General features: G+C 42.6%; 1 protein-coding gene across 1 annotated transcript in view; it reads left to right on the forward strand.

Moving 5' to 3' along the window:
- The window catches only part of LOC136863748 (glycine receptor subunit alpha-4-like), a 185,396-nt gene that overhangs the window by 133,689 nt on the left and 24,494 nt on the right, over positions 1-27,213 (forward strand). The window contains exons 4-5 of the mRNA XM_067140100.2: positions 8,628-8,710; positions 18,230-18,379. Coding sequence (XP_066996201.2) covers positions 8,628-8,710; positions 18,230-18,379 — 233 coding nt within the window. The remainder of the gene's footprint in view (positions 1-8,627; positions 8,711-18,229; positions 18,380-27,213) is intronic.

Below are 27,213 nucleotides of genomic sequence, written 5' to 3' on the forward strand. Positions count from 1 at the left end.
CTTCATCTAGTGTAGGGGTTTTCGTTGTTAGCCAATAAAATTCTTGTGGGAGGGTGTTCTCATTCCTGAAACGCCTCGAACTTTCCACGAGGGTATATAAACTGCTGATTTTCGGGTCTCCGCGCCACTTCAGTAACATCTATCAGTGTGTAAAGTACGTAGCAGGGGGCGGGAAGCGCCTCTTTCTTCGGGCGGCAGTTCAACCACCAGGTAATGGCCGTTTAATAACTTCTTTTCTTGCTAGCTCAGCAGTTTAACTCTCGGGGCAGGTCCGAAGCCTTTCTACCATGTAACTTTCCCCTAAAATGTAAAGACACTTAGTATCAAGTCTATCTTTTTAAACTACATATTACCGAGCTCGATAGATGTAGTCGCTTAAGTGCGGCCAGCATCCAGTATTCGGGAGATAGTAGGTTCGAACCCCACTGTCGGCAGCTCTGAAAATGGTTTTCCGTGGTTTCCCATTTTCACACCAGGCAAATGCTGGGGCTGTACCTTAATTAAGGCCACGGCCGCTTCCTTCCCACTCCTAGCCCTTCCTTGTCCCATCGTCGCCATAAGACCTATCTGTGTCGGTGCGACGTAAAGCAACTAGCAAAAAAAAAAAACTACATATTGGGATAGAGAGTGCTTAACTCTCTCGAGCTCCCACTCATATTGCATTGAGGTGAGCTTATTTTCACTACCTTTTCTGCCTTAACGTAATGTAAATTGTCTCCTTCTATAAGTCACCTCTTTAGTATGGTATTAGCCCTTGCAGTAACGGCCTAGTGCCAAGTAGGTTTTATATAAAGTGTATTAGGAGTGCAAGAACGCCTCCTCTCAAGTTGGTATTTTAGAGGCCATGTAATTGACCTGTTTCTTTACTTAATAGGCCTCAGTAGGTTGGGTATTTTTACCCCTGTTTTCATGTCCTTGGAGGACAACTTGAAAGTGGAGTTTGGTGTGGCCTTTGATAGGCTTGAACTTAAGAGCGGGTTGCTCTTTCTAAAATTTTGTTTTCTGCGCGCCTCGAGGAGGCTTTACTGTGTAAGTGGGAGCAAGTGCTCCTGGGCATGATTGGGGTCTTCTGCCCCTTTGTTGAATTCTGTATATCGTAAGGTTGGGCTTATAGCTCAAGAATTGTGTGTCTGGCTCTCGGAGCCCAAATTCTGTAACTCTGTAATTGTATATTATCGATTTGTGTTTCGGCTACTGAGTACCTGTTCTATTTGTTATTTCCTAATCTTAAAAAGAAAATATAACCTTGTTAAATTTTATCTTAACTTTAATTTCGTATTTTGAGACCTGTTCACCCCCGCACCTTCTTTCACCTCTGCTAATCCACCAAACCTCGGTAATAATAATAATAATAATAATAATAATAATAATAATAATAATAATAATAATAATAATAATAATAATAATAATAATAATCGTATGGCATCAGCTACCGCATGCAAACATGTTCCAATTTGACGCTATCCGGCTATTAGGTTATTACTACGCGCAAACACAAATGAAAATTGTAATTAAAATTTGAAATTCGGAAAAATTACTCAAGGATTACACAACAAAGCTAAATGCGTAGACAGATTATTATTATTATTATTATTATTATTATTATTATTATTATTATTATTATTATTATTATTATTATTATTATTATTTCAGTCTACTATGCTCTAATAGAAATGAACTTCCGTTTAGTCAAATGCTAAAATATCGGAAGGGTTACCGTATACAAGGATAACACACGAATGTAGCAAGCAACATGCTATCTAACAAAATCACTACCGGTATACAATTCTCAACTGCACTTAGGCGTATCCTAATGATAACAGGTTAACCGAAACAATAGAACTGGCCTTAAAGCTAATTTACTTGATACTTAATCGGGCTATTATTCTTTAACTACCTACGCGCTAACTGAAGAGAGATTTTTACCCCACTAGACAAATAATACGCAATAATACAGTACCGTAAGCACGATAATTTTGGATAATAAAACTACACTACAAGAATCCTAAACTACGATTAGATGCATTCTAATTGAAACAACAGAAATATAGTTCAAACTAAATCCTTACTAGAAAGTATTTTCATTTTATACCTGGGCCGATGACCTACGCTAGGCCCCGTTAAACGACAAGCATCATCGTTTTATTCCTTAAAGCTAACAAAATTACTGCTCTTAAATGCTGAAAGAGGGTGCAAATATAAACTACGCCGCAGACTTGAACTCTCTACGCAGAACTACAAACAAGTTATCGGAATACAGGAATCAGTTGATAATTATTTTTGTTTTCTTACTTTCTTACTTAATCTGTTTACCATCCAGGGTTCGTTTTTCCCTCGGACTCAGCGAGGGATCCCACCTCTACCGCCTCAAGGGCAGTGTCCTGGAGTTTGAGACATTGGGTCGGGGATACAACTGGGGAGAATGACCAGTACCTCGCCCAGGCGGCCTCACCTGCTATGCTGAACAGGGGCCTTGTGGGGGGATGGGAAGATTGGAAGGGATATACAGTGAAGAGTGAAGGAAGCGGCCGTGGCCTTTAGTTAGGTACCATCCCGGCATTTGATTGGAAGAGAAGTGAGGAAACCACGGAAAACCACTTCCAGGATGGCTGAGGTGGGAATCGAACCCACCTCTGCTTATTTGACCTCCCGAAGCTCGGTGGATCCCGTTCCAGCCCTCGTACCACTTTTCAAATTTCGTGGCGGAGCCGGGAATAGAACCCGGGCCTCCGGGGGTGGCAGCTAATCACGCTAACCACTACACTACAGAGGCGGACTTTGTTTTCTTGTTCTCGACGCAATATTTGAATACGAAGAGTGACAATAATCGATAACAATACAACTATTGTTAACTATTTCGCCAGTGAAATACTGTATATTCAGTTGAATTTCTTTCCTTAAAGAAATCACAAGGGTATTATATTATTTAAAGAAATTATTACCTTGGTAATAGATGGAAAGGGCGAATAATTTCTCTTGAAGATACTGTGTCTATTGCCTGCAGGAATATAAACGCTGAGGATGTTAAAACTACTTATAATGTACTGTCTTTGTCAGTATTCTATCAACAAACCTACCGATACTTAAATAAAAATGTTAATATTATTTCTTATTTCTCCAAACCCAAAATCGAAACAAAGTAAAACCTAACCTACAACGCGTAATCTACTGGACGCCTAGGGAGCTACTTAATGTTAAATTTAAATAATTATTACTAATCTCAATTATTACTACAAATAAATAAACACCAATGTTTATAGAGCCAAATGGATCACATACAAAATGTACTACTTTATTACTAGAATACTACAGAGCTCTTGTAACATCCGACCACTCGCTTGCTAGTCCAATAATAACTGTTTTGTAAAAATGAATGAATACCATGGCAGGTCACTGTCGGGCTATTTGCCAAATAATAATGTCTTACTGTCAAACAATGTACAGGTTACAATGCTGGCTGACGACCACCAGGAAACAGATGCCCTCTGACAGTGAGGGACCCTCCTTCACTTTATTTTTTATTGTAATACGGTTCAATAAAAATAACGTATTGTTCATCGACTATATTTCATACCTTCTTGTTAGTTGCTTTACGTCGCACCGACACAGATAGGTCTTATGGCGACGATGGGATAGGGAAGGGCTAGGAGTGGGAAGGAAGCGGCCGTTACCTTAATTAAGGTACAGCCCCAGCATTTGCCTGGTGTGAAAATGGGGAAACCACGGAAAACCATCTTCAGGGCTGCCGACAGTGGGGTTCGGACCTACTATCTCCCGAATACTGGATACTGGCCGCACATAAGCGACTGCAGCTATCGAGCTCGGTATTTCATACCTTCAGTACTGGACCCTGGTTATTTATCATTGGCACCGACGGGAGTATCTCAGCACGTTGTAGCATTTGCTCGTGTCCTCATCCCGACGTGGTGCAGCTCTTTTCAGGCACACCCCAATGGATGTGAGCTGTATGTACCATTCCAACCACATTCCAGCCCTCCTGCCATTCTTCAATATCCGGCAGTACCGGCCCCTGAGGACGACAGCTAATAACACTAACCGTTACGCTACGGAGGCGGACGAAGCATTTGCTGAGAAGGTCACTCTAAGAGAAATTCCAATAGTTAAAATTTGTAAAAGAATCAATTTTCACATGGTGCTCTTATCTTGTAACGTTACAAGGAATTCCGAATGGCTGGGTGGAAATGTAAGGGGCTGCCTGGCCGAGGCGGTAAAGGCCCGGAAGAACGTAGGTTCGAATCCCCGTCAGGAAGTCGTAAAATTTAAGAAACGAGATTTCCACTTCCGGAGGTGCATATGGCCCTGAGGTTCACTCAGCCTACACCAAAGATGAGTACCAGGTTAATTCCTGGGGGCAAAGGCGGCCGGGCGTAGAGCTTATCTACTCTACCCCATAACGTGCCGAGGTTAACAATGGTGGGAGCCTTTACGTTCCAATCCTCCAAGGGCCTTCATGGCCTGTACGGAGATGACTTTGCTTTACTTTGGGTGGAAATGTAATTTTTCCGGAAGAAATACGCAACTTTGAGACTACACTTTCAAGAGGAGTTGCAAGGAAAGTGCGGATGAAATTTCTTCATCATCATCTGTTTACCCTCCAGGTTCGGTTTTTCCCTCGGACTTAGCGAGGGATCCCACCTCTACCGCCTCAAGGGCAGTGTCCTGGAGCTTCAGACACTTGGTTGGGGGATACAACTGGGGAGTATGACCAGTACCTCGCCCAGGCGGCCTCACCTGCTATGCTGAATAGGGGCCTTGTGGAGGGATGGGAAGATTGGAAGGGATAGGCAAGGAAGAGGGAAGGAAGCGGCCGTGGCCTTAAGTTAGGTACCATCCCGGCATTCGCCTGGAGGAGAAGTGGGAAACCACGGAAAACCACTTCCAGGATGGCTGAGATGGGAATCGAACCCACCTCCCGAGGCTGAGTGGACCCCGTTCCAGCCCTTGTACCACTTTTCAAATTTCGTGGCAGAGCCGGGAATCGAACCCGGGCCTCCGGGGGTGGCAGCTAATCACGCTAACCACTGCAGAATCTAGTTTACGAGCTGCAGGTTCAGCCTCCCAGTCCTAGCGTAAATCACTAGTTAACGCGCATGGCTGTACATTTGGGCAGTAGGAGATATTTTTAAATATTTAAAGAGCTTTCGCCAGCACCTCCAGAACCACAAAAATTAAGAAATTGAGGGAATCAATTTTTTCATCAAATGCAGTCCAGTATAGCAATGAAGACACACTGGCATTTTTCCTCAATTCCAGACTGACTGTACATCAGAATAAACTTGTTCAGTCTCAGGCCAAAATTTGAAACTGCAGTATTCATCCACCTTATTATGAAATTCAAGAAAGTTGTATAATCGGTCGACAGAAGCAATCACAGTGCAGAAACGAAATTTCAACCGCACTGGTGTTTTAAAACAATGATTGCACTTCCTTCTTTTACTTCCATTACTGTTTCCACTAAACGTCCGACTCGTTGGCTGCATGGCCAGCGTATTAGCCTTCGGTTCAGGGAGTCCCGGGTTTGATTCCAGGCCGGGTCGGGGATTTTAATCACTTCTGATTGATTCTTCTGGCTCGGGGACTGGGTGTATGTGTCCGTCCCAAGACTCTCCTCATCATATTCAGACAACATATCACACCAGCAACCACCACAGAAACACGCAATAGTGATTACATACCTCCATATAAGGTTGGCGTCAGGAAGGGCATCCGGCCGTAAAACGGGCCCAAATCCACATGTTCGACGCAGTTCGCACCCGCAACCCCACAGGTGTGGGAAAAGGGGTAACAAAAGAAAAAGACTGTTTTCACTGAACATTTTCCTAGGACGTCCTCTTCTAACCCTGCTTGGCCCAGGCACAACTCCCCTTGAAAGTGTAACCTCAAAGTAGCGTATTTCTTCCGGAAAAATTAAATTTCCACCCAAATATTCAGAGTTCCATTCGAAGAATCTGTTATAATGCCTGTGGCATTTCCTCGAAGACACCTGAACTGTTTCTTTATAAGTTTCTGCTCCAAATGATCTGAAATACCTTGTATTCTCAAATGATGTACTATATATTTGAAAACGTAATCTTTTCTTGACTCCACGCTGCCCCGGTAACATACTTGAAAATGATGCATCCCGGAGAGCCTATGCGGCGCCACAGAAATAAATTGATTTCTCTTATTTTTTTTTTTTTTTTTTTTTTTTTTGCTAGGGGCTTTACGTCGCACCGACACAGATAGGTCTTATGGCGACGATGGGATGGGAAAGGCCTAGGAGTTGGAAGGAAGCGGCCGTGGCCTTAATTAAGGTACAGCCCCAGCATTTGCCTGGTGTGAAAATGGGAAACCACGGAAAACCATCTTCAGGGCTGCCGATAGTGATTTCTCTTATTAGCGCAAATAAGCGCAAAAACTTACTGCATTTTTCAAAATTTTAGAAGTTCACGGATAGAGTCATATATTGTTTTAATAGGGTCAAATGTAATAATTTGTATAACTATTTGAAGTTAGCGTTACGAAAAGAATAATCTTAAGTCTACATCTTAAAATGTGATTTTCTTTACAGGGGCGAAACTTCTGTCGACAGCATTAATTTTCATGTCATATAAAACTACATACCTTTTTATTTATTTCCATGGCCTGATGACCTAGATGTTAGGCCCCTTTAAACAACAAGCATCATCATCATTTATTTCCATGCCTTCTCAATACAAAGATCACTCATTTAGAATCACTTGCAGGTCTGTCAACAAGTTGAACTTCACTCCGGCTGACAAATGAGAGCGAGCGAGCGAGCGAAGCAGTTTGGGTTTGTTTATGCAATCTAGAACAAATAGGTGGTGAAAACGTAAGTCATGCATCCCGACATTCCTTTTATAGTCAATAATATACGTCAGTACATATCTCGGCGCAAGTAAAAAAGTAGAAAAATTATTTTTTTTTGACCAGTTAGATAGGGAAAATTTTACACTATGCGGTGGGAACCAGACCCTCCGCCTCCCGAATGTAGAGCTGCAATGCTAGCCAAACCTAGCCGCGGTTAAACCGACGCCTACTCTACTCGGTCAGTTCTGAATACTCCTCTTAAATTGTTTTCATTCTTCCCCCTGAAGGGGAGGCGGACCTCCTAGACGGTGACGCCCACTCTAAGGTCAGGAGATTTGTTACGGTGAAGGAGATGCTCGAAAAAGGTAAGGGGGTTGGCGGCTGTGGCCTGTACTAGGAACTATTCCGGCATTCGCCTTAGTACAGGAGAATGGGAAACCATGGAAAACAATTCTCAGGACAGCCGACGGTTAGGACCTGTTCCTCTCCGCTTCCCGAACACAGAGGCATAGAGCCACGGTAGCCACCCCTTCTCTGCTCGGTTGGTTGGTCGGAGCGCAGAGCTGTCGGATCCCAGATCAGCCGCGGTCGCTTTGTAGGCCGAAACCTATTCTGCATCCGTCGACCAGTTTTGAACACCAGAGCATTAGGTTAAATACGGGTCAGGAGGAGGAGGAGGAGGAGCATGACACGTCATTCCCAATCGCCACACATCAACACGAAGTTCCAGATCACCACGCATGAGGTAGAGTGTGACTTCAGAAGTCGGATTACAGTTCTAGAACATGGTAGACCGGCAGTGGTAATGGATAAAGCAGATCTATAAGTAAGAGGACAATATTCGACGGAGCAGACAAATGGTGGTGCAGATGAACAGGTTCACCGTGCTTATGACGAGACGTTTCTGAATGCAGGTAGGATGATCCTTACAGTATGTAGCCTATGTTGAATCATCAGACAGAGGGCTGGTTGGATCCCCAACGGTCCCCCCCCCCCCCCACCAGAGCTGTCACAGATAGTTTTGGCATTAATGCAGAATCATAGTAGAAACATGAGGAGTTATGCAATTTCCATTTGTTTCTTCACCGAGACAGAAGGCGCTGTTATAGGAAATTTTCTCACAAATATACGCTTTGAAAGACACCTTCACACAGTTCATCACAGGCACCAGCTACATAAGGAATGATGTTACTAGCTTGCTCATAACTCAGTCACTTTCATGCTGCAAAAGCTAAAGATGAGACAGATTAATGGAAGTAACAAATTGGTCCAGCCCACACCAGAAGATACGGTGCACTGGAAACATTATATCTCCTCTCATGGCCTGGAGACAAGACATGAAAGTGACGGGAAAGGTTGAGGCATAAATAGAAGGGGATAATGGCAGGAGAACATTCGTAAGAACAGAAAAAAGGTTGTTAGAAATGAACACGTGCATGTGAAACGGTACGGGAGTAATGCGAGGCCAATAGAGGAGAAAAATACCTAAGAAAATAACGATCTCGGCCACGGAACTACGAGAAACAGAGGGTGATTCTGGAGGTGGCCTTAAATGCCGACCAAGCGCACGGGAACCTATCAGACAAATCTTATAACGACGGCGGTGGTATTTTATTCACTGCCAGTGAAACTGCTTATTACCATCTTCATTACTTATGTGCATTTATTAGTCACTAATGTTATTACTTTCTCAGTGAAATGGGACAGCGTAATTAATCTGTTAGCTAATATTACAACACAAGTTATTCTGAATTATTCTCAAATCAGTCATTATTTGTATTATCTTTAATTTTCAGAGCCACTGTCATCATCAAGTGTGACATGGATTTCGTGTTATACCCACTGGATGTGCAGAAGTGCGCCGTGGACTTCAGCAGTTGTAAGTAACATTTATTTAAAGAGGTGTAATTCACTGACCTTTGGAAACACATAGAAGTTTTCTCTCGGCTGTGAAAAGGGGCTTATATCCTAAGAGATATGATCGGTGCTTCATCAAGACGTTTGCCTGAATGGTGCACACGAATACTAAAATAATTCGAAGTGTAGGGTCATTCAAATGGAAATGGTCCCCTGCCTAAAAGCCAAAAACCACGTTTCCACCCGGTCCCACACGTCGTCTTTCGACGCAAACCGATGTCCACGAAGGCCTTTCTTAATACAAACACCCACCGCCACATTAATAACTCCGTGAGGAATATGCTTTAGATATGTGACTGGTAAAATCCTTAAAATCCTTTAAAAAAAGCCTTCCACAGACCAGATCCCTCACGATGAGACTTTTACATCTTTGGGGAGCTTAAAAGAGATACTTGTGGACATCGGTTTGCATTGAAAGACGACGTGTATGACTGCGTAAGATGTAGTTCTGTCGACAGCCTGCCAGCTTTCTCAAGAATGGGATTGACCGTCTCATCGTCCAGTGGGATAAATGTCTTAACAGTCCTGATTGATTACTTTGGAGGTACGATGCGGTCTACTGTACGTTTTGACAGGTGAGCCGTTCTCATTTTACTACCCCATCTGAAAGCAACAATTCAAATTCTCGAAGATCATTGACTATGACGACAATCACGACTGGAAGATTAGCAATTATTTCATAATTTGCTTAAGGTCCATGATAATAGTAACTCATGTATGTGGCTTTACGTATGAGTTGACGACTCAGTCGGAATTTCGAAAAGAGCAGGGGAGACTGGGGTCAATTGTAACTAATATTGAACTTTCCCTCGATCTACATTTAACACGGCTGAAGTTACTGGAAGAAAATCTCTGAGAAGTTGGGAATACATTAAAGGGTGTTTTTGAACAACTTAATACGCATTCATCATAATCATTTGTTTGCATCAGTGCACACTGTTACAATTGTTCCCACTATTGGAGCAATTGTAAGAGACTCAGGAGCTATGTATAACATAGACGTTTGTATTTTATGATACTATGTACAGGATAGAAGGTATCTGATGTACCAAATTAACGCAAGTAATAGATCCTTGCGAGGGGAACACAGTGCCGCAAGTTTCAGGTCTGTAGCTTGCACTGTTACGCTATAACATCTTAATGAAATCAGTGATGTAAAGAGTTAATAGCTCGAAACGTAAGACCATGGAGGGTACAAACATCTAAAAATAAGTGACAGAACAAATGCTTGTTGGTTGTTTGTCCTATATCTCGATGCGTTTAACGGTAAAACATTAAACAGTTATGACTTTAGTGGTAGAAGAGAATATGCAGCAACGCAGCTACAATAGACAATTGCACCAATATCATCAAGTTAATTATAAACAAGTAATACTCTATATGTTTTACTTGCTATCTGAACATCGGAGGACATAATGTATAGCACTCTAAGCAATGGTACCGAGCTCGATAGCTGCAGTCGCTTAAGTGCGGCCAGTATCCAGTAATCGGGAGATAGTAGGTTCGAGCTCCACTGTCGGCAGCCCTGAAGATGGTTTTCCGTGGTTTCCCATTTTCACACTAGGCAAATGCCGGGGCTGTAACTTAATTAAGGCCACAGCCGCTTCCTTCCACTTCCTAGACCTTTCCTATCCCATCGTCGCCATAAGACATATCTGTGTCGGTGCGACGTTAAGCAAAATAGCAGCAATAAGCACTGGTATTTACAAAAAACAAAAAAGAATCTCACTGCTTGCAGAAAAGTTACGTTGCAAAAGTATTCGTCCACTTCGCGTGTTGGAAACGCGTATTGTTTACTGAGGAGAGCAAATTCTGTTTATTTGATTGCTCTGGAAAGCGACGGGTATAGGAAAAAACACGCCGAGCTCCAAAATCAAAGTCTGCAACCAACTGTAAAATATGGAGAAGGTTCCATTAAAGTATGGCGGTGTATATCGGTGGCTGGGGTAGGTAAATGTCATATAGTACCCGAACGGATCGATAAGATGCTGTATTTGAATATTTTAAAGCAAAATATTACACCCAGCGCAGCAAAATTAGATCTTGATATATGTCTTTTCACGAGAGTTTAATCCTGATGTGAACATGGTATGTCCACGCCTCCACCAAAGAAAGAGTTGTGATTCGCTGAGCGTGTAGTACCGACCTCCACCCCGTCAACGTCTCGTGTTCGGACGTACAGGGCTGTGCATCGCATACCATAAAAGTGCGAAGATCTGAACTTCTGATAAACGACTAAACCTGGATTCTGTTCACTTAGTTTATTGAACACGTTCACAATGCACTGCCTATGGTCACTTCTGAGCGGTTTTCCTCTTTTGTGCTTCACTACACGCGGCAGTCCTACCTCTTGGTCCATTTCTCTCACTATGATTACCGACACTGACTGCTGCTGCAAGATGGAACACCTTATATCTACGCTGTATAGCTTGGGACTTCCCCTCACTACGAGGAGACTTCCTGTATTACACCACGCCTTGTGTCTTCATTTCTCGTTATTTAATCACTATTTTATATATTTCTATGCATACATATACCGGTATATATGACAACCATATTTTAATTTGATTTCGTACTCCTCCAAACTCTCTAAATGTAATAAACTAAAATAAAATTAATGCCACGTACTACTTTCCTTCGAGCTCGCATTCAGTCGAGTGAGTGCGACGGTTGCTTCTCCAATCAACTACGTTTATGTCCACGTGCAAAGGCAACGTGCACCGCCTATTTGTTTACATCAGGATTAAACTCTCGTGAAAAGACATATAGTGGGTACTTCTTCCAGCAAGATAATGACCCTAAGCACACTGCTCGTGTTGTTGGGGAATAGCTACTCTACAATACACCTCATGTGCTGCAGACACCACTCCAATCCCCAGACTTAAACCACATGGAGCATTTATGGGCGGAATTAAAATGTAAACTGAGCAAGCAGCGTATTACAAATAAAGAAGGTCTAAAGCAATACTTCATGGACGAATGACAAAAAATAGGTCCGGAAGTGACAGAAAAACTGGTCACATCCATGCCGAAAAGCCTTCAAGCCGTGGTTGCTTCCAAAGGACGTTCGACGCGCTGCTGATACGTCGGAAATGACAATACATCCCTCGGGTCATTATTGTGGACCTCGTGTCAGGGAACGGAACTAAGGAGAAGGCGTACATGTCTAATGAATTAATAACTGGAACTTATTTGCAACAGAAATGAAGTCAATTGTATTAGGACTTTCAGATATAAATTTCGAACTTGCTGATAGGGAACACTTCAGCTTTTTGTATAGGCCTACCCTATGGGTGTAAAAACGCGATGATAACATCTGTGGCAGGCACTAAGGGTACGACATTCAGTAATTAGCTGCTAAGGTATATACGTAGATAAGAAAGAGACTCACGAAGCGTTTACTAATTACCGTAGATACTGATCTTACTACGTACTCTGATGGGGTACAGTGGGCCTCCCGGACGGTAACATCGTCTCTCAGGCCAGCGAGATTTCTCTCGGTGATATAATTGACGGAGGAGGTGAGGCGGGTGCGGGCGTGGCCTATAATAGGAACTGTCTCGGTATTCATCTTAGTCCAGGGGAATGGCAAACCACGGAAAACGATTCCCAGGACAGCCAACGGTGGGAACAGCCCGCCTCTGTCTTTCGCACAGCCATGCTACAGCCGTGGTCACCCCTCCTCTCCTCGGTTGCACGGTCGGAGTGCAGAGCTCTCGTCTGGTGACCAGCCGTGGTCACTTGTAGGCCGAAACCCACTTTGCATCCGCCCACTTTCAAAGTGACTACTAAAAAAAAAAAAAAAAAAAAAACACAGAGCTCGATAGCTGCAGTCGCTTATGTGCGGCCAGTATCTAGTATTCGGGAGATAGTGGGTTCGAACCCCACTGTCGGCAGCCCTGAAGATGTATTTCCGTGGTTTCCCATTTCTACACCAGGCACATGCTGGGGCTGTACCTTAATTAAGGCCACGGCCGCTTCCTCCCACTCCTAGGTCTTTCCCGTCCCATCGTCGCCATAAGACCTACTGTGTCGGTGCGACAAAAAGCAACTTGTAAATAAACCCATGGCGCAACAGCCCCGAAGGGCCATGGCCTACCAAGCGACCTCTGCTCAGCCCGAAGACCTGCAAATTATGAGGTGTGGTGTGGTCAGCACGACGAATTCTCTCGGCCGTTATTCTTGGCTTTCTAGACCGGGGCCGCTATCTCACCGTCAGATAGCTCCTCAACTGTAATCACGTAGGCTAAGTGGACCTCGAACCAGCCTTCAGATCCTGGTAAAAATCCCTGACCTTGCCGGCAATTGTGTCTACTACTAAAAGGTTTTCATTCCGTCCCTGAAGGGGACGTCGGGCCTCCTAGACTGTAACACCGTCTCTCAGGCAGGGAGATGTTCGGAGAAGGTTAGGGGGTTGGCGGCCGTGCCCTATACTAGGAACTGTCCCGGCATTCGCCTTGATGCATGAGAATGAAAAACCACAGAAAACCATTCACAGGACAGCCGATGGTGAGGACTAGCCCCTCTCCGTCTCCCGAATGCAGAGGCGTAGGGCCACGTCAAATCAAACTGTATTTTTAATTTTATTTTGAAGTTGAAATGTCTGCCTGCGGATACATCTGCTCGGCAAGGACTACGAAAATACTGCACAATACCGGTTTTTCTCTATTGGCCAATACTAGAGACGGGCTAAATTTTTGAAATTTAGAAATGTTTTTAAAAGTTCGCTTCTCTTAAAGTAGTCATGATTCTAAGTTGAAAGAGCTGATAATGCAACCACCCGCGGAATTCGAATTGGAACACTCCACATTCCGGAGAGATGCAAAATCACCTTCAGTTTCACAATTTAGCCGGGCTGAGTGGCTCAGGCGCTTTAGGCACTGGCCTTCTGACACCAACTTGGCAGGTTCGATCCTAGATCAGTCCGGTGGTATTTGAAGGTGCTCAAATACGTCAGCCTCGTTTCGGTAGATTTACTAGCACGTAAAAAGAACTCCTGCGGGACCAAATTCCGGCACCTCGGCGTCTCCGAAAATAGTAAAAGTAGTTAGTGGGTCGAAACGTAAATAACAACAAGTAACATTCGTTTCACACTTTTTTTTCTAATGGAGAGGTGTTTTCTATAGACTATAAACCACATTAGTGAATAAAGTGACTTCAACAACCAAGTTAACAACAAAAGAATACATGTATTTCGTATTAACAAAATAGAGAACCAGTCTCAAAACCAATTATATAACAAGTGAAACATAATGCTCACAGAGCAATACAGAGATCCCATAAAGTGGAGTAGTGTGCACAGACTGGGCTTATGAGCCCCATTTTACACGATGGATATTCCAGCCAGCCTGATACATTCACGTACCGCAAAGGAAATTCTAGTGCCAAACATTCAGTTACACCTAACATGAAACAAGTTCCAACAAATAAACCCAATATTGGCAATTCCTCCCTAATATACAAGAGCAAAACTCACACTACAAAAATGGCCAAAGGGAAAATTAACTCCAAAGGAAGATAGAATGATTTTAGAAAAAGGCCGTAGGTATAATATTTGTGATCACTCACTAAGGAAACGAATCACTCTTGTATAGTCCGCTGACCGACACACGATTGGATACGGTTAGTGCCAATTTAACAGTCAGAAAAAGGGAGTACCAACGCCGAGAATGAAATTTATCACGGCAACACTAAGTTCCGGGAGATGGGGCTAGATGACGCGCAGTACAGGTGCATGAGAGTAGATTAATTGTATGGGAGGCCGTAGGTCGTAATAATAATAATAATAATAATAATAATAATAATAATAATAATAATAATAATAAATCTTGCAAAAGCAAATAGAAGAAATTTGGAACAAGGAGACCCTACCCGAAGATTGGAAAATAGCTTTGATCCATCCATTACACAAAAAAGGCAGCATGAAGAACATCAACAACTACAGAGGAATATCTTTGCTACCCGTGACTTACAAAATTCTATCACTTGCCATCCTGGAGCGTTTGGAAGCACAAGTCGAACATCAAATAGGTGAATACCAAGGAGGGTTCAGAAAAGGTCGCTCAACAGCTGAACAGATCCAAAATCTCAAAACGATCATGAGATATTGTACACTAAGGTCCAAGCAGTATGTGTCTGTCTTTGTGGACTTTAAGAAAGCGTACGACTCCATTGACCGGGAAGCCCTGCTAAACATCTTAAATGAATTTGGAGTTGATTTGAAACTGCTGGCATTAATTAGAGACACCCTGACCGATACAAAATCCAAGGTGAAGTTCCACGGATGTCTCTCGCATTCCTTTGACATCAAAACAGGAGTCCGACAAGGTGATGGGCTATCCCCGATACTCTTCAACTGTGTTCTTGAAAAGATCATCAGAACCTGGCGGGTGAGATTACAGGAAACCAACTACAGTCCATTGAGAATAGGAACCAAATCCAAGGGGATCGCAACAGACTGCTCAGCATTTGCCGATGATATTGCTGTTCTCTCAACCGACATAGAAACCGCTAGAGCTCAAGTTGAAATTTTAAAGGAAATTGCCGAACAAACTGGTTTGCAGATATCGTTTGAGAAAACAGAAGTAATGACTAACATCAAAGAGGCTCCACCAAAACTCCATTCAAAATACGGGGACATCACCCGAGTAGACAAATTCAAATACCTGGGTGAGATCATCATGAAAAATGGACTGGACAAAGAAGCACTTCAGGAGCAAGTACGCAAACTGGAAATAGCCTACCAAACATCCCGCACAATCTACAACAAAAAATGCCTTTCCCAAAACACCAAGATACGTCACTATGAAACAGTTCTGAAGCCAGTAGTTCTATATCCAGCCGAAACCCTGTCTCTAAATGCCAACAAAGGACTCCTTGAAGAACTGGAGAAAAGTGAACGCAAAATTGTTAGAGGAATCTTGGGATCAAATTACAGAAATGGAATCCATCAAAAGAGATCCAACAAGGAAGTCTACAGCAAAATAGAGAAAATTACCGACACAATCAGAAAAAGCAGGGCTCGATTTTACGGTCATCTGAAAAGAATGGACAGAAGAAAGTTAACTAAAGAAATCTTTCACTTTTTTGATTCAAACCCCAAAATCACAATTCCCTGGTTTAGAAATACCAAAGAAGACCTGCAAATGCTACATATCTCAGCTGAAGACGCCTTTAACAGAGATCTCTTCCGCAAGAAAATATTGACGAACGGGCTAAACCGAGACGAGCAACCGAAGAGAAGACACGGTGCCCCTTGGACAGAGGAGCGTAAGCAGGCCCACTCACAAAGAATGAGGTTAATTTGGGCTCTAAAGAAGGCCAAGTTCAGTGTCAAATGCAACAAGACTTAACGTGGTCCTTGATGGCCCCAGCGAATTATATAACAATAATAATAATAATAATAATAATAATAATAATAATAATAATAATAATAATAATAATAATAATAATTGTGAGGAAGTTCCTAGGAACGACTTTTCCTCTGACTCACGCCAAACAGCATGAAGATCCAGGCCGCAGTTCCAGTAATACTGAAGAACAGATTCCCAAAACGGGGACATAAGAAGTCTGAAGTTGTTTGTATTTATTGTATAAATGTATATGTTTTAGTTATTTCTGTTGTAAATATTTGTACATATATGTACCTGTAGTTTCATAATCAAGAGGGTGACTCCTTGCTTAGGCCAGATCAGCCCATTATGTTACCGGCACCTGGGAGCTCGCATCTGGGAGGTAGTGGGTGCGAACCCCACTGTCGACAACCCTGAAGATGTTTTTCCGTTGTTTCCCATTTTCACACCAGGCGGCTGTACCTTAATTAAGGCCACGGTCACTTCCTTCCCATTCCTGGGCCTTTCCTGTCCCATCGTCGCCATAAGGCCTGTCTGTGTCGGTGCGACGTAAAGCAAATAATAATAATAATAATAATAATAATAATAATAATAATAATAATAATAATAATAATAATAATAATAATAATAATAATAATATCTCGCTCCTTTGCTGAACTGTCAGAGTTGACACCTTCGGTTCACAGGGTCCCGGGTTCGATTCGTGCCCGGGTCGGGGATTCTAACTGCATCTGGTTAATTCTTTTGATTCGGAGACCAGGTGTTTGTCTTAATACATATATTTTCATTCACTCACAACACATCACACTTCCAATCACCACAGAAACAACAATAGCGAATCATCCCTTCACAGTCTGACTCGTTGGCTGAACGGTCAGCGTTCCCGGGTTCGATTCCCGGCCGGGTCGGGGATTTTAACCTTAATTGGTTAATTCCAATGGCACGGGGGTTGGGTGTATGTATTGTCTTCATCATCATTTCATCCTCATCACGACGCGCAGGTCACCTACGGGTGTCAAATAGAAAGACCTGCACCTGGCGAGCCGAACCCGTCCTGGGATATCCCGGCACTAAAAGCCATACGACATTTCATTTCATCCCTTCACATAGGATTGGCGTCAGAAAGGACATCCAGCCGTAAAGAAGAACCAAATCTACATGTGCGGCACAGTTCCCAACTGCGACCGCACCAGGGTGTGGGAAAAACGGTGGAAGAAGGAGATAAAGAAGATTTCTCCTTACCTTATTCTCCGAATTATCTGGGGTCGGCACTAATGTGAATTTAGCCCAAGTTTACGGCCGGGTGCCCTTCCTGACGCTATCCCTATATGGAGGGATGTGTTCTCTATTGTGTGCTTCTGTGGTGGTTGGTAGTGTGATGTGTTGTATGTAGATGAAGATGTAGCCTATGTTATGATGATCTCAAAAGCCCAAGCCAAACGTGGCTAAAATCCCCGACCCGGCCGGGAACAGAATCCGGGGCCCAATAAACCGAAGGCCCCTACGTTGACCATTCAGCCAAGGAGCCGAATAATAATATAAGGCCTGGGTTTCGGGTTCGATTCCCGGCCGGACCGAGGACTTTAATTGCATACGATTAATTTGCCTGGCTCAGGGACTCGGTGTTTTGCTTCGCCTTAATACACTTAATCTACATACAACACACCATTCTACCAACTACCACAGAGACACACAATAGTGAATACATCCCTCCATATAGAATTGACGTCAGGAAGGGCATCCGGTCGTAAATATTGACCAAATCATCATCATCATCATCATCATCATCTACTTCTACTACTACTACTACTACTACTATCACCACCACCACTGCCACAAACAACAGTGGCAGCAAAACCACCACCAACAACAACCCCACCACAACAAAAAATTATCATCAAGCGCTGCCACCAATAAAAAAAAAGGGAAAAAGGCCAGGAAGAAGACGACGTAAGTTATAACTACATTTAGACTCAGTCATTTAAGATAAACAATGGCAGATCTAGGAAAAGATTACAGACTCCTAATGAACTGAAAATTAATGCTTCAAAGTAAGCTTAATTGTAGGACAATGACACTGATAAACATCATGATCATCAGATTTTGACTTTATATCTTCCTGGTTTCAGATAAGTACACCATGGCTGACATGACCTTCACGTGGAGAGGAGATCCGCCACTCAGCTTCCCCAGTGACTTTGGGGATGGCTACCGTCTGCCCAAGTACGTAGTGTCCTTCACTACAGAGAAGGATATGCAGACAATCTATTATGGTGAAGGTAAGTACCAAAAGCATAGTGTATTACAAAACTAGTAGAGAACATTATGAACTGAAGACTTCGATATGAGGAGTTCCTCATTCTAATTCTGTTCTCTGATGTCTCTTATTTTTACCCTTAGGGTGAAGTAGCTTCCAGAAATCAGAAAGGTAGACAACTATCCATTAATTACTACAACTTGATTCGGCTGAAAATAGATTTTACAATCAATCTTCATTTTTCATTTATGTAGGATTTTACCTACCGTAACATACCTATTCCAAATGCCACTTACTATAACAAGGAACAAAAAAAGTGTCTTGCCTATCTTCAATGATGATGATGATGATGATAATATATTACCGAGTGAGTTGGCCATGCAGATAGGGTTGTGCAACTGTGAGCTTGCATTCAAGAGATAGTAGGTTTGAACCCCACTGCTGGCAGTCCACCAATGGTTTTAAATAGTTTTCCATTTTCACACCTGCAGATGCTGGGGCTGCACCTTAATTAAGGTCACGGCCACTTCCTATCCCATCGTAGCCATAAGACCTTTGAGTGTCAGTGCAACGTAAAGGAAATTGTTAAATACTAAATAATTCATTTTACGCCCCACTAACTATTTTTACAGTTTTCTGAGGTGCCAAGGTGCCAGAATTTTGTCTCATAAGTTCTTTATATATCAGTAAATCTACAGACATAAGGCATATTTGAGCACCTTCAAATACTACAGAACTGAACCAGGATCGAACCTGTCAACTTGGGCTACCGCATCTGCTGTCGGAGTCACACTCAGCTCGGCTTAAATCTACAATTTCTCCAATCAAACCATAGGATCCATTTCTGTTACGGGTAAAAGAAAGTGTTTGAAAGGTCAATCTTAGCTATAAGAAATGTGTTGGAGATCCATGAAAGTTGAAATATGAAAGGTCTGTAAACATTAACTTTCCCATACAGACTATAACCAGAATCTGATTAAAGTTATTCATGTTTCATGAAATGAAGGCCTACATGAATCATATTTTGAAGACTTAAAACATTTTCCTCATGAAATATTAAAATTATAACACTTCTACAATCATAATTATTGTTGAAGGGTTCAACCTTCTTAACAATCCCACTGGTCCTTTGATATTGTGTACAACATTCATCTCCTTATGTTCAATTTCTATAGATAATATTACTGTTTTTATGTCCCAGTAACTTCTTTTCTCGCTAGTGGTTTAAATTGCACTAACACAAGTAACTACTTTTTTGATATTTTTAGAGAAGTTGAGGTGCTAGAATTTTGTCCTGTGGGAACTCTAGCATGCAAGTAAAACCAAAACACGAGGTTGGCATAATTGAACACCTTAAAATACCACGATATTGGGCCATGATCGAATCCACTAACTCAGTAAGCAAATGCTGTACTTTCTGCTAGTTAGGTACTCTACTTCATTAAGTAAGATAACATGAGTACTTTACGAGCTCATGTTCATTGTAATCCTGTATTTAATTGTGAAACCCAAACCTTCACATCTATTTCCATTGCAGAATCCATCTGGGAAGCGAGTATTAGTTTTAACTTATATGACTGTTGATATTGTGAACATAAACATGGAACCTCCAGTTATATAAGGAATCCAAACCACAGGGACATGACTGTTGTTCATTTCGAATGTCCTATGTGAATTGACCAGGATTCAAACCACAAAGTCACCGGGCGAGTTGGCCGTGCGGTTAGGGGTGCGCGGCTGTTAGCTTGCATCCGGGAGATAATGGGTTCGAATCCCACTGTCGGCAGCCCTGAAGATGGTTTTCCGTGGTTTCCCAATTTCAGACCAGGCAAATGCTGGGGTTGTACCATAATTAAGGTCACGGCCGCTTCCTTCCAACTCCTAGGCATTTCCTATCCTACTGTCGCCATAAGATCTATCTGTGTCGGTGCGACGTAAAACTACTAAATAAACCACAAAGTCAGTGACTGGGCCATTCAGCTATCACACCCCCTCAACCATACACCTCCCTACCCACCTCCAATCCTTTTTCTCACAATTATGGTAACTTCTGTTCTGTTCAACATTGTCATTGTACCGGGAGGTACACCCCAAAGACGCGCATTCAAATTCTGTGCCTAAATGAACTCCGCTATTGGTAAAACAGTGAAACTGAAACTACACCATCTTAGAACTTTACTCAGAAGATGTCACCACAGAAATATTGAGTAATTTTGTTATTGTGAAGTTTCCTAAACTGACTGAATTTCTCCTTGTTTTGTTTGCTCTACATCAAGAAGTTTGGACATTTTTCTACAGATAACTCCACTAAAAAAATGTATGATCATGCACCCTGGTGCGAAGTGAAAGAACTTATAATTTAAAGAAGTTTTGTATTTCTAGGTTTTTGTAACTGATTGATGTTCATTTATTTTTGGGTTGGCAATATTTCCTTTTTATTTCCGCCAGTTTGGAATCTAGCCACTCACAAATTTCTCTAATTAATTTTCCACCTATCACAGGCTTCTTGTTCGATTCTGAGTGTTACTTTTGAAATCTACCAATAAAACTGAGAGGGTGTGGCTAGTTTATTCTTGATCTTGAACTTTCCCTGAGGGTTTACAAACTGCGGATTTTCTCGTTTCTTGGTCAATTGATCGTCATCTTACTTTGTGTGTGTGTCAAAGCAGGAGGCGGGCAGCCTCTTTCATCGGTCAACTGAACATCTACAAGGTAATGGCCATATAACTTCTTTCTTTCTTGCTACATCCACAGTTTAACCCGAGGGAAAGGTCCGACTCTTTGTTATGTAACAAACTTTTCTAAAATGTAAATCTTCTTCGGCTAATGTAAAAACTTCATAAAATCTTTAACTGTGAATCGGGGATAGAGAATGAATTACCCTCTCGAGCTCCCCTTCATCTTGGTTTGAGGTGACTATGTTTTGTAACTGTTTTTCCTTCTGTAATGTGTTAAAGTAATTTCTATACGAGTCACCTCAGTAGTTTGGGAATAGCCCCTGTTTCATCGGCCTAGAGCCCCTTAGGGCCTCCTTTCAGTTTGTGTTTCGGGCCATTTACTTAACCTGTTCTTTTCCGCAAAGTCCCTATAGGCTAGGTACGAGGTACCCCTGTTTCAAATTGTAAGTTGGGCCATGGAAGGCCAGAGAATGTAAGATTTCTGAGGTTGCCTCGAGGAGGCTCAAAGAAACGGAGAGCCTGTTTGCTCTATTTCAAGTTTTGTAACTGTAACGAGTGCCTCTGGAAAGCTAGATATTGTACTTTTGGAGAGCAAGTGCTCTTGAATAAGGGGATTTCTGCCCTTGAATAAATTCGTGCTCTTTGTACATTTGAGCTGGGAGCTGAATAATTATGAAGCGAGGGGCTTGAAACCCAGGACCTGTTGAATTCACTAATATTGTATTTTCGTTGACTTGTTTCAAAATTGCTAAATGTACCTGTTATGTTGTTATTTGTTGATTCTTGAAATTCCAAAGAAATATAACCTTTGTTAAAATTTTAAATTAACTTTGTGACTGTGGTTAGACCCATTCAAGCCCGCACCTTCTTTATCACCTTTGCGTTCCACAGATATCCCGAAACAAGTGGTAGCAGAGCGTGGTTGAATGGGTCTCAATTAAGCCCTCTTGATGGCTAAACATAGAATCCGCACAGAACTCTAAGAATTTTCTCGGTTGCTGGAATTTTTTTCTAAATTTGTAAATTTTCTTTCACCATGTCTGGCCCTGGCGAAGTCCTCCATCCCGGCTACTTGCGCAAGGAGGAATTAATTTATGAATTACTTATTAGGAATGTTCAATCTGGAGGCACGGTTGCTGCAGATACCACCAAGCTTAAAGAGTCATTAGAATTACCGTGCCTATTAGTATCCCAACTTTGGGAGAGAAAGAAATTGATGAGGCTCTCTCCACTATCACTGATAACACCACTGAACTAGCATCGGTAGTGAGTTTTTTTGAAGTGAGTGATCCTTCTGCTAACCAACTTAAAAGAGAACAAGCTAGATTGTTCCATTTTTATAATAGGGTTAGGGACCTATTGTCTCTCAAGTTAAAAGAAGACCATGCTAAGGAGGCTAGTAACCTTTTTGAACACCTTTCAGGAATGTCAAATAAAGTTATTAAATTTTTGACTGGGGCAGATCATGTACCCGTATTCTGTAGGTGTCCTATCGGACAAGATAGTTAAGGCTATAGCTAAAAATCATCCTTAGAAGACTTCCATGCTCACCTTCTGGCAAATTTAATACCGGCTAGGGCAATGTCCTCTCTCATACAGAAGTACTATTTTAGGGTACAACGTCTGGACGAAAATCTGGCTGATTACATCCAAGATATCAAATTTTATACCAGAGTGTTCGCCCTGCATTTTTCCGAAGACCAGATAGTGCAAAATATTGTTGAAGGTATCTCTCCACCTTATAGATCCTATTTGTGTTTTGAGTCTCGTCCCCAAACCTTGGCAGAATTAGAGGCTATGGCTGTCTCAGTCGAAGGCGTTAGGTATGCCGACACCTTACGAGTCGCTAAGGAACCCCCTCCGTCTTCTAATAGTCTTCGGCCTTCACCTCGCCGAACATTCACCACACGTAAATGCTATGCTTGTGGGTCTATGGAACATCTCTGTAACAAGTGCCCTTTGATCAAATCGAGTGGGACAAAGAATGGAGCAGGGTCATCACAAGGATGTTTCAAGTGTGGCTCCTTTAATCGCCTCGCCAAGAATTGCCCTAATGCCAATAAAACCCCCTCGTACTCAACTTTTGGTGCAACCTCCACGATCTCTAATAATCGAAAATGACTAGTGTCATCGGCTGAGTCGGCACGTTCATCTTCCCAAGGCTCAGCCTCCGTTAAACCCACCGAAAGCTCGGAACAGGGTAGAAGTTCTTCTAACCCCACATTTGAATGCCCTAAAGAATGCCTCAGAATTGCGGCGGAGTCCCACGCACTCGTACCATTTCTTAAAATCGAGTTGAATAATGAACCGGTCACGGCTCTATTAGACTCTGGGAGTGTTTGTTCTCTAATTTCGGCTGAATGGTATTCCAAATTAAAGACTGTTTGTAAATTTTCTGATTATTGTTCGTCTTTGGTCCAATGCGTTTCGGCTAATTCCTCTCCATTAGAAATTTGCCAAAATTCGTATTTCCAAATTCACCTGGAAAGTAAAATTGTTTGTGGCCAAACACTTGTCTTGCCCCATCATATTGGGAGCTGATTTCAAGTCTCATACCGGTCTAGTGCTCGACATTCAGAGCAAGTCGTGCACCTTCAAATTTGCTAATAATTGTAAAATTCCTTTGCTAAAATGTAATTATGTGTCATGTTCATCTGTTTCGCCTACCCAGGATGAGATGTTGTTAGACCTTAGACATCTACCTGAGGAGCAGTCTGATAGTATTCGTAAATTGTGTCAGTCATTTCCCGATGTATTTTCCGATACTCTTGGTGTTACTGACCTTATAGATTACAAGATAGAGGTTACGGACTCGATTCCAGTTAGGTTTCCACCTTATAGGCTATCTCCACCTAAAACGAAGGCTCTTAAATAGATCATCGACCAAATGTTAAAGGACGGTATTATTCGACCTTCTAAGTTGGCGTATTCATCGCCCATTTTTCTGGCCCCGAAAACCCAAGGCGGCTTCAGGACTGTGATTGATTATAGGGCCTTAAATCGGAAGGTGGTGTTACAATCTGTGCCTCTTCCCGACCTTCATTCTTGTTTTTCATGGTTTCGGAAAGCTAAGTTCTTTACAATCCTTGATCTCAACCAGGCATACAACCAGATCCCTCTAGCTGAAGAATCGAAATAACTAACTGCTTTTGCCTCGGATTGGAACTTGTATGAATACAACCGCGTGCCTTCCGGGCTCCCCACGGGGGCAGCCGTGCTCACTAGACTGCTAGATAGGGTCTTCTCCGACATCAAGTTTGAATACTTGAACCATTATCTTGATGATGTCGTTGTATTTTCTGAGACCTTTGAAGAACACCTAGATCATCTCAAGGAAGTACTCAATTGCCTTCGTAAGGGCGGGTTGACTGTGAAGTTATCTAAGGTAGCTTTTGCTGAACCTTCTATGTCATTCCTAGGGCATATTGTGCCGCCCGATGGTGTTTCTATTGATCACTCTAGAACACCGGCCATCCGTGATTTCAAACCCCCTAAGGATATCAAAGGTATTGCCAGGTTCATCGGCAAGGTGAATTTCTTCAGGAAATGTATCCCTAACTTTGCTAACAGAGCGGCGCCCTTGAGTGGAGACCGTCTCAACAAGCCGCTTTTGAAGATCTGAAATTAGCCCTTTGTAATGCCCCGGTCCTTGCTATGCCTGATTTTTCCAAGAAATTCATTGTCCAAACCGACACCTTATCATCGGCGATGGCTGCGGTCCTTCTTCAGGAAACTGAACTCGGAAGATGACCCATTGCTTATGCGTCTAGGACATTATCAGCCCTAGAGGCCAAATATTCCATCTATGAACTTGAAGGTTTGGCAGTCTTATTTGCATTAGAGAAGTTCCGCCTCTATCCGGAACACGTCAAGTTCGACCTGGAAACTGATAATCAAGCCTTAAGTTGGGTCTTAGCTAGGCCGCGAGGTACTGGTCGTATATCCCGCTGGGCCATTAGGATTTCTGCATTCCAGTTTGATGTAAGACATATCAGAGGATCTGAAAATGTTGTTGCAGATGGACTAAGCCGCATGTTTTCGCATGATGTGGAGACCACCGAACAGGAAAATAGTTCTTCTCTTCCCGCGCTCATGCCTTCGGGTGTAAATGCCATTCTAACTGATGCCCCCATGTTGTTTCGAGACATTGAAAAATATCAACGTGAAGAACCTGTGCTGGCCCCTATTATTGAAACCCTTTCTTCCGGGGAACATGTCGTCCCTTATGTATTGAGGAACGGGGTTTTGTGTTGCCTGTCGAGGCATGACCAAAAATGAAAGTTGTGGTTCCAGCTTTTCTTGTGCCTATGATCTTCAAATACTATCATGAGACCCCATTAGTGAGGCATTTAGGCATCTTCAAAACTCTGGAAAAGATCCGAGAGATGTTCATTTGGAAAGGTGTGGACGGCGAAATTCGTGAATTAGTAAAAGCTTGTAAATCTTGTTTGCTTAGTAAACCCACCTTGTCCACTAAGCTAGGTCTATTATCATCTCACCAAGCGTCGCGCCCCATGGAACACCTCTATATAGACTACGTCGGACCCTTCCCCCAGTCAAAGGGGAACGCCAACAAATTCATTCTAGTGTGTGTAGATCGTTTGACTAGGTTTTCTTGGTTATTTCCAACTAAGCTGGCTACCACTGAGTCCACCATTTCTTGTTTAAATATCATATTTGCTTCTTTTGGTCCTTGTCAATATATAGTTTCTGATAATGCTAAAGCCTTTACATCCAACCTCTTCCGTAAATTCTGTTTTGATCTGTCTATATCACATGTAACTACTTCGGCGTATTATCCTCAACCATCTCCGGCTGAGCGGGTCAATCGTAATCTTAGACCTGCTCTAATTGCGTTTCATCATGAATATCATTCTAGGTGGAATACGTCCCTGCATTGTTTCGCCTTTGCTTGAAATTCGGTGGTTCATGAGTCTCACAAGTTCACTCCAGCTTCTCTGATGTTTAAATTTGTTCCTAATACGCCGCTCTCTAACCTTTGGTTACCTAATGATATCTTACCAGAGACAATAGATCCCGATAATATTAGAGATCTATAGAAGAAGGCTAAGGCCAATCTTAAAGTGTCCCATGAAAAAGGTTAGGGAAAGATATGATTGTGGACGGAGGCCCACCAATTTAAAAGTTAGAGATCAAGTCATGGTTAGGAACTCTGTTCCCGTGGGCAAGCTTGCCCCCAGATTTCATTGGCCGTGTGTCATTTTGGATTTTTTGACACCAGTTACATTATTAGTAAGCAATCCAGCCACAGAGAGGATCTTTAGAGTGAACCTCTCTCAGGTGAAACCTGTATAATTACTTCACTATATTCGTTAGCCGCTAAATTTAGTAGGAGTTTCATGGTTATATTTTTTTTATTATTATTCGAGGCCTTCTGCCCCGATTAGGTTATTAAATTTCGCATATGATCTTCCCCTCTGGTTTTCCTGCTGTCATTCCTTAGTGGCCATTACCAAGCCCCAGTCTTCTGCATCTCCGCACTATTGGCACACAAGAATCTTCCCCGCCGCCCGCCCCTCTGTATCACCAATTAGGATCGTACATCAAGTCTGCAACAACACTTCTCTGTCGCCGAGATCTTACTGCTTCAGTGCCCCCTCTGCCGTTCGCCGCCGTACTGCAACAGAAGTGGGGTTCGGGCCCAATCCACTCCCGTGAAGACTCCTTGTGAAAGGCGTGCAGGAGTCTATCTCCCGGCAAACGCTGAGGTGCGGTGACCCTACCGCCAACCCATCTGGGGACATATACATATACGTCTAATCTGCGGCGACCATCACCACGACTACCCCTCTCATAGTACCGGGAGAGGTGTATCTCAGAGTACTCGGGGGGTCCGGGCGACCTCAACTGGGTATCGGCAAGTGGCGACAGGCCTGGCCGTCAAATCTATCATCATGTATTTAATATGCTACAATAACAAGGACACTCTAAAACTGGAGTCAAACTAGTTTCTACCTATCAACTTAAATAAAAACTTAGAATTTTTTTCTTCTCAACTGAAAATGTTTTCTCAACATCCTTCTGTGTCACCCCAAGGAAGGACATTTGGGGAGGGGTCTGTACCAGGAGGTACACCCCAAAGCCGCGCATTCAAATTCTGCGCCTAAATGGACTCCTCTATTCGTAAAACAGTGAAACTGAAACTACACCATCTTAG

Source organism: Anabrus simplex, chromosome 2, assembly GCF_040414725.1.
Source record: "Anabrus simplex isolate iqAnaSimp1 chromosome 2, ASM4041472v1, whole genome shotgun sequence".
Classification (NCBI taxonomy): domain Eukaryota; kingdom Metazoa; phylum Arthropoda; class Insecta; order Orthoptera; family Tettigoniidae; genus Anabrus; species Anabrus simplex.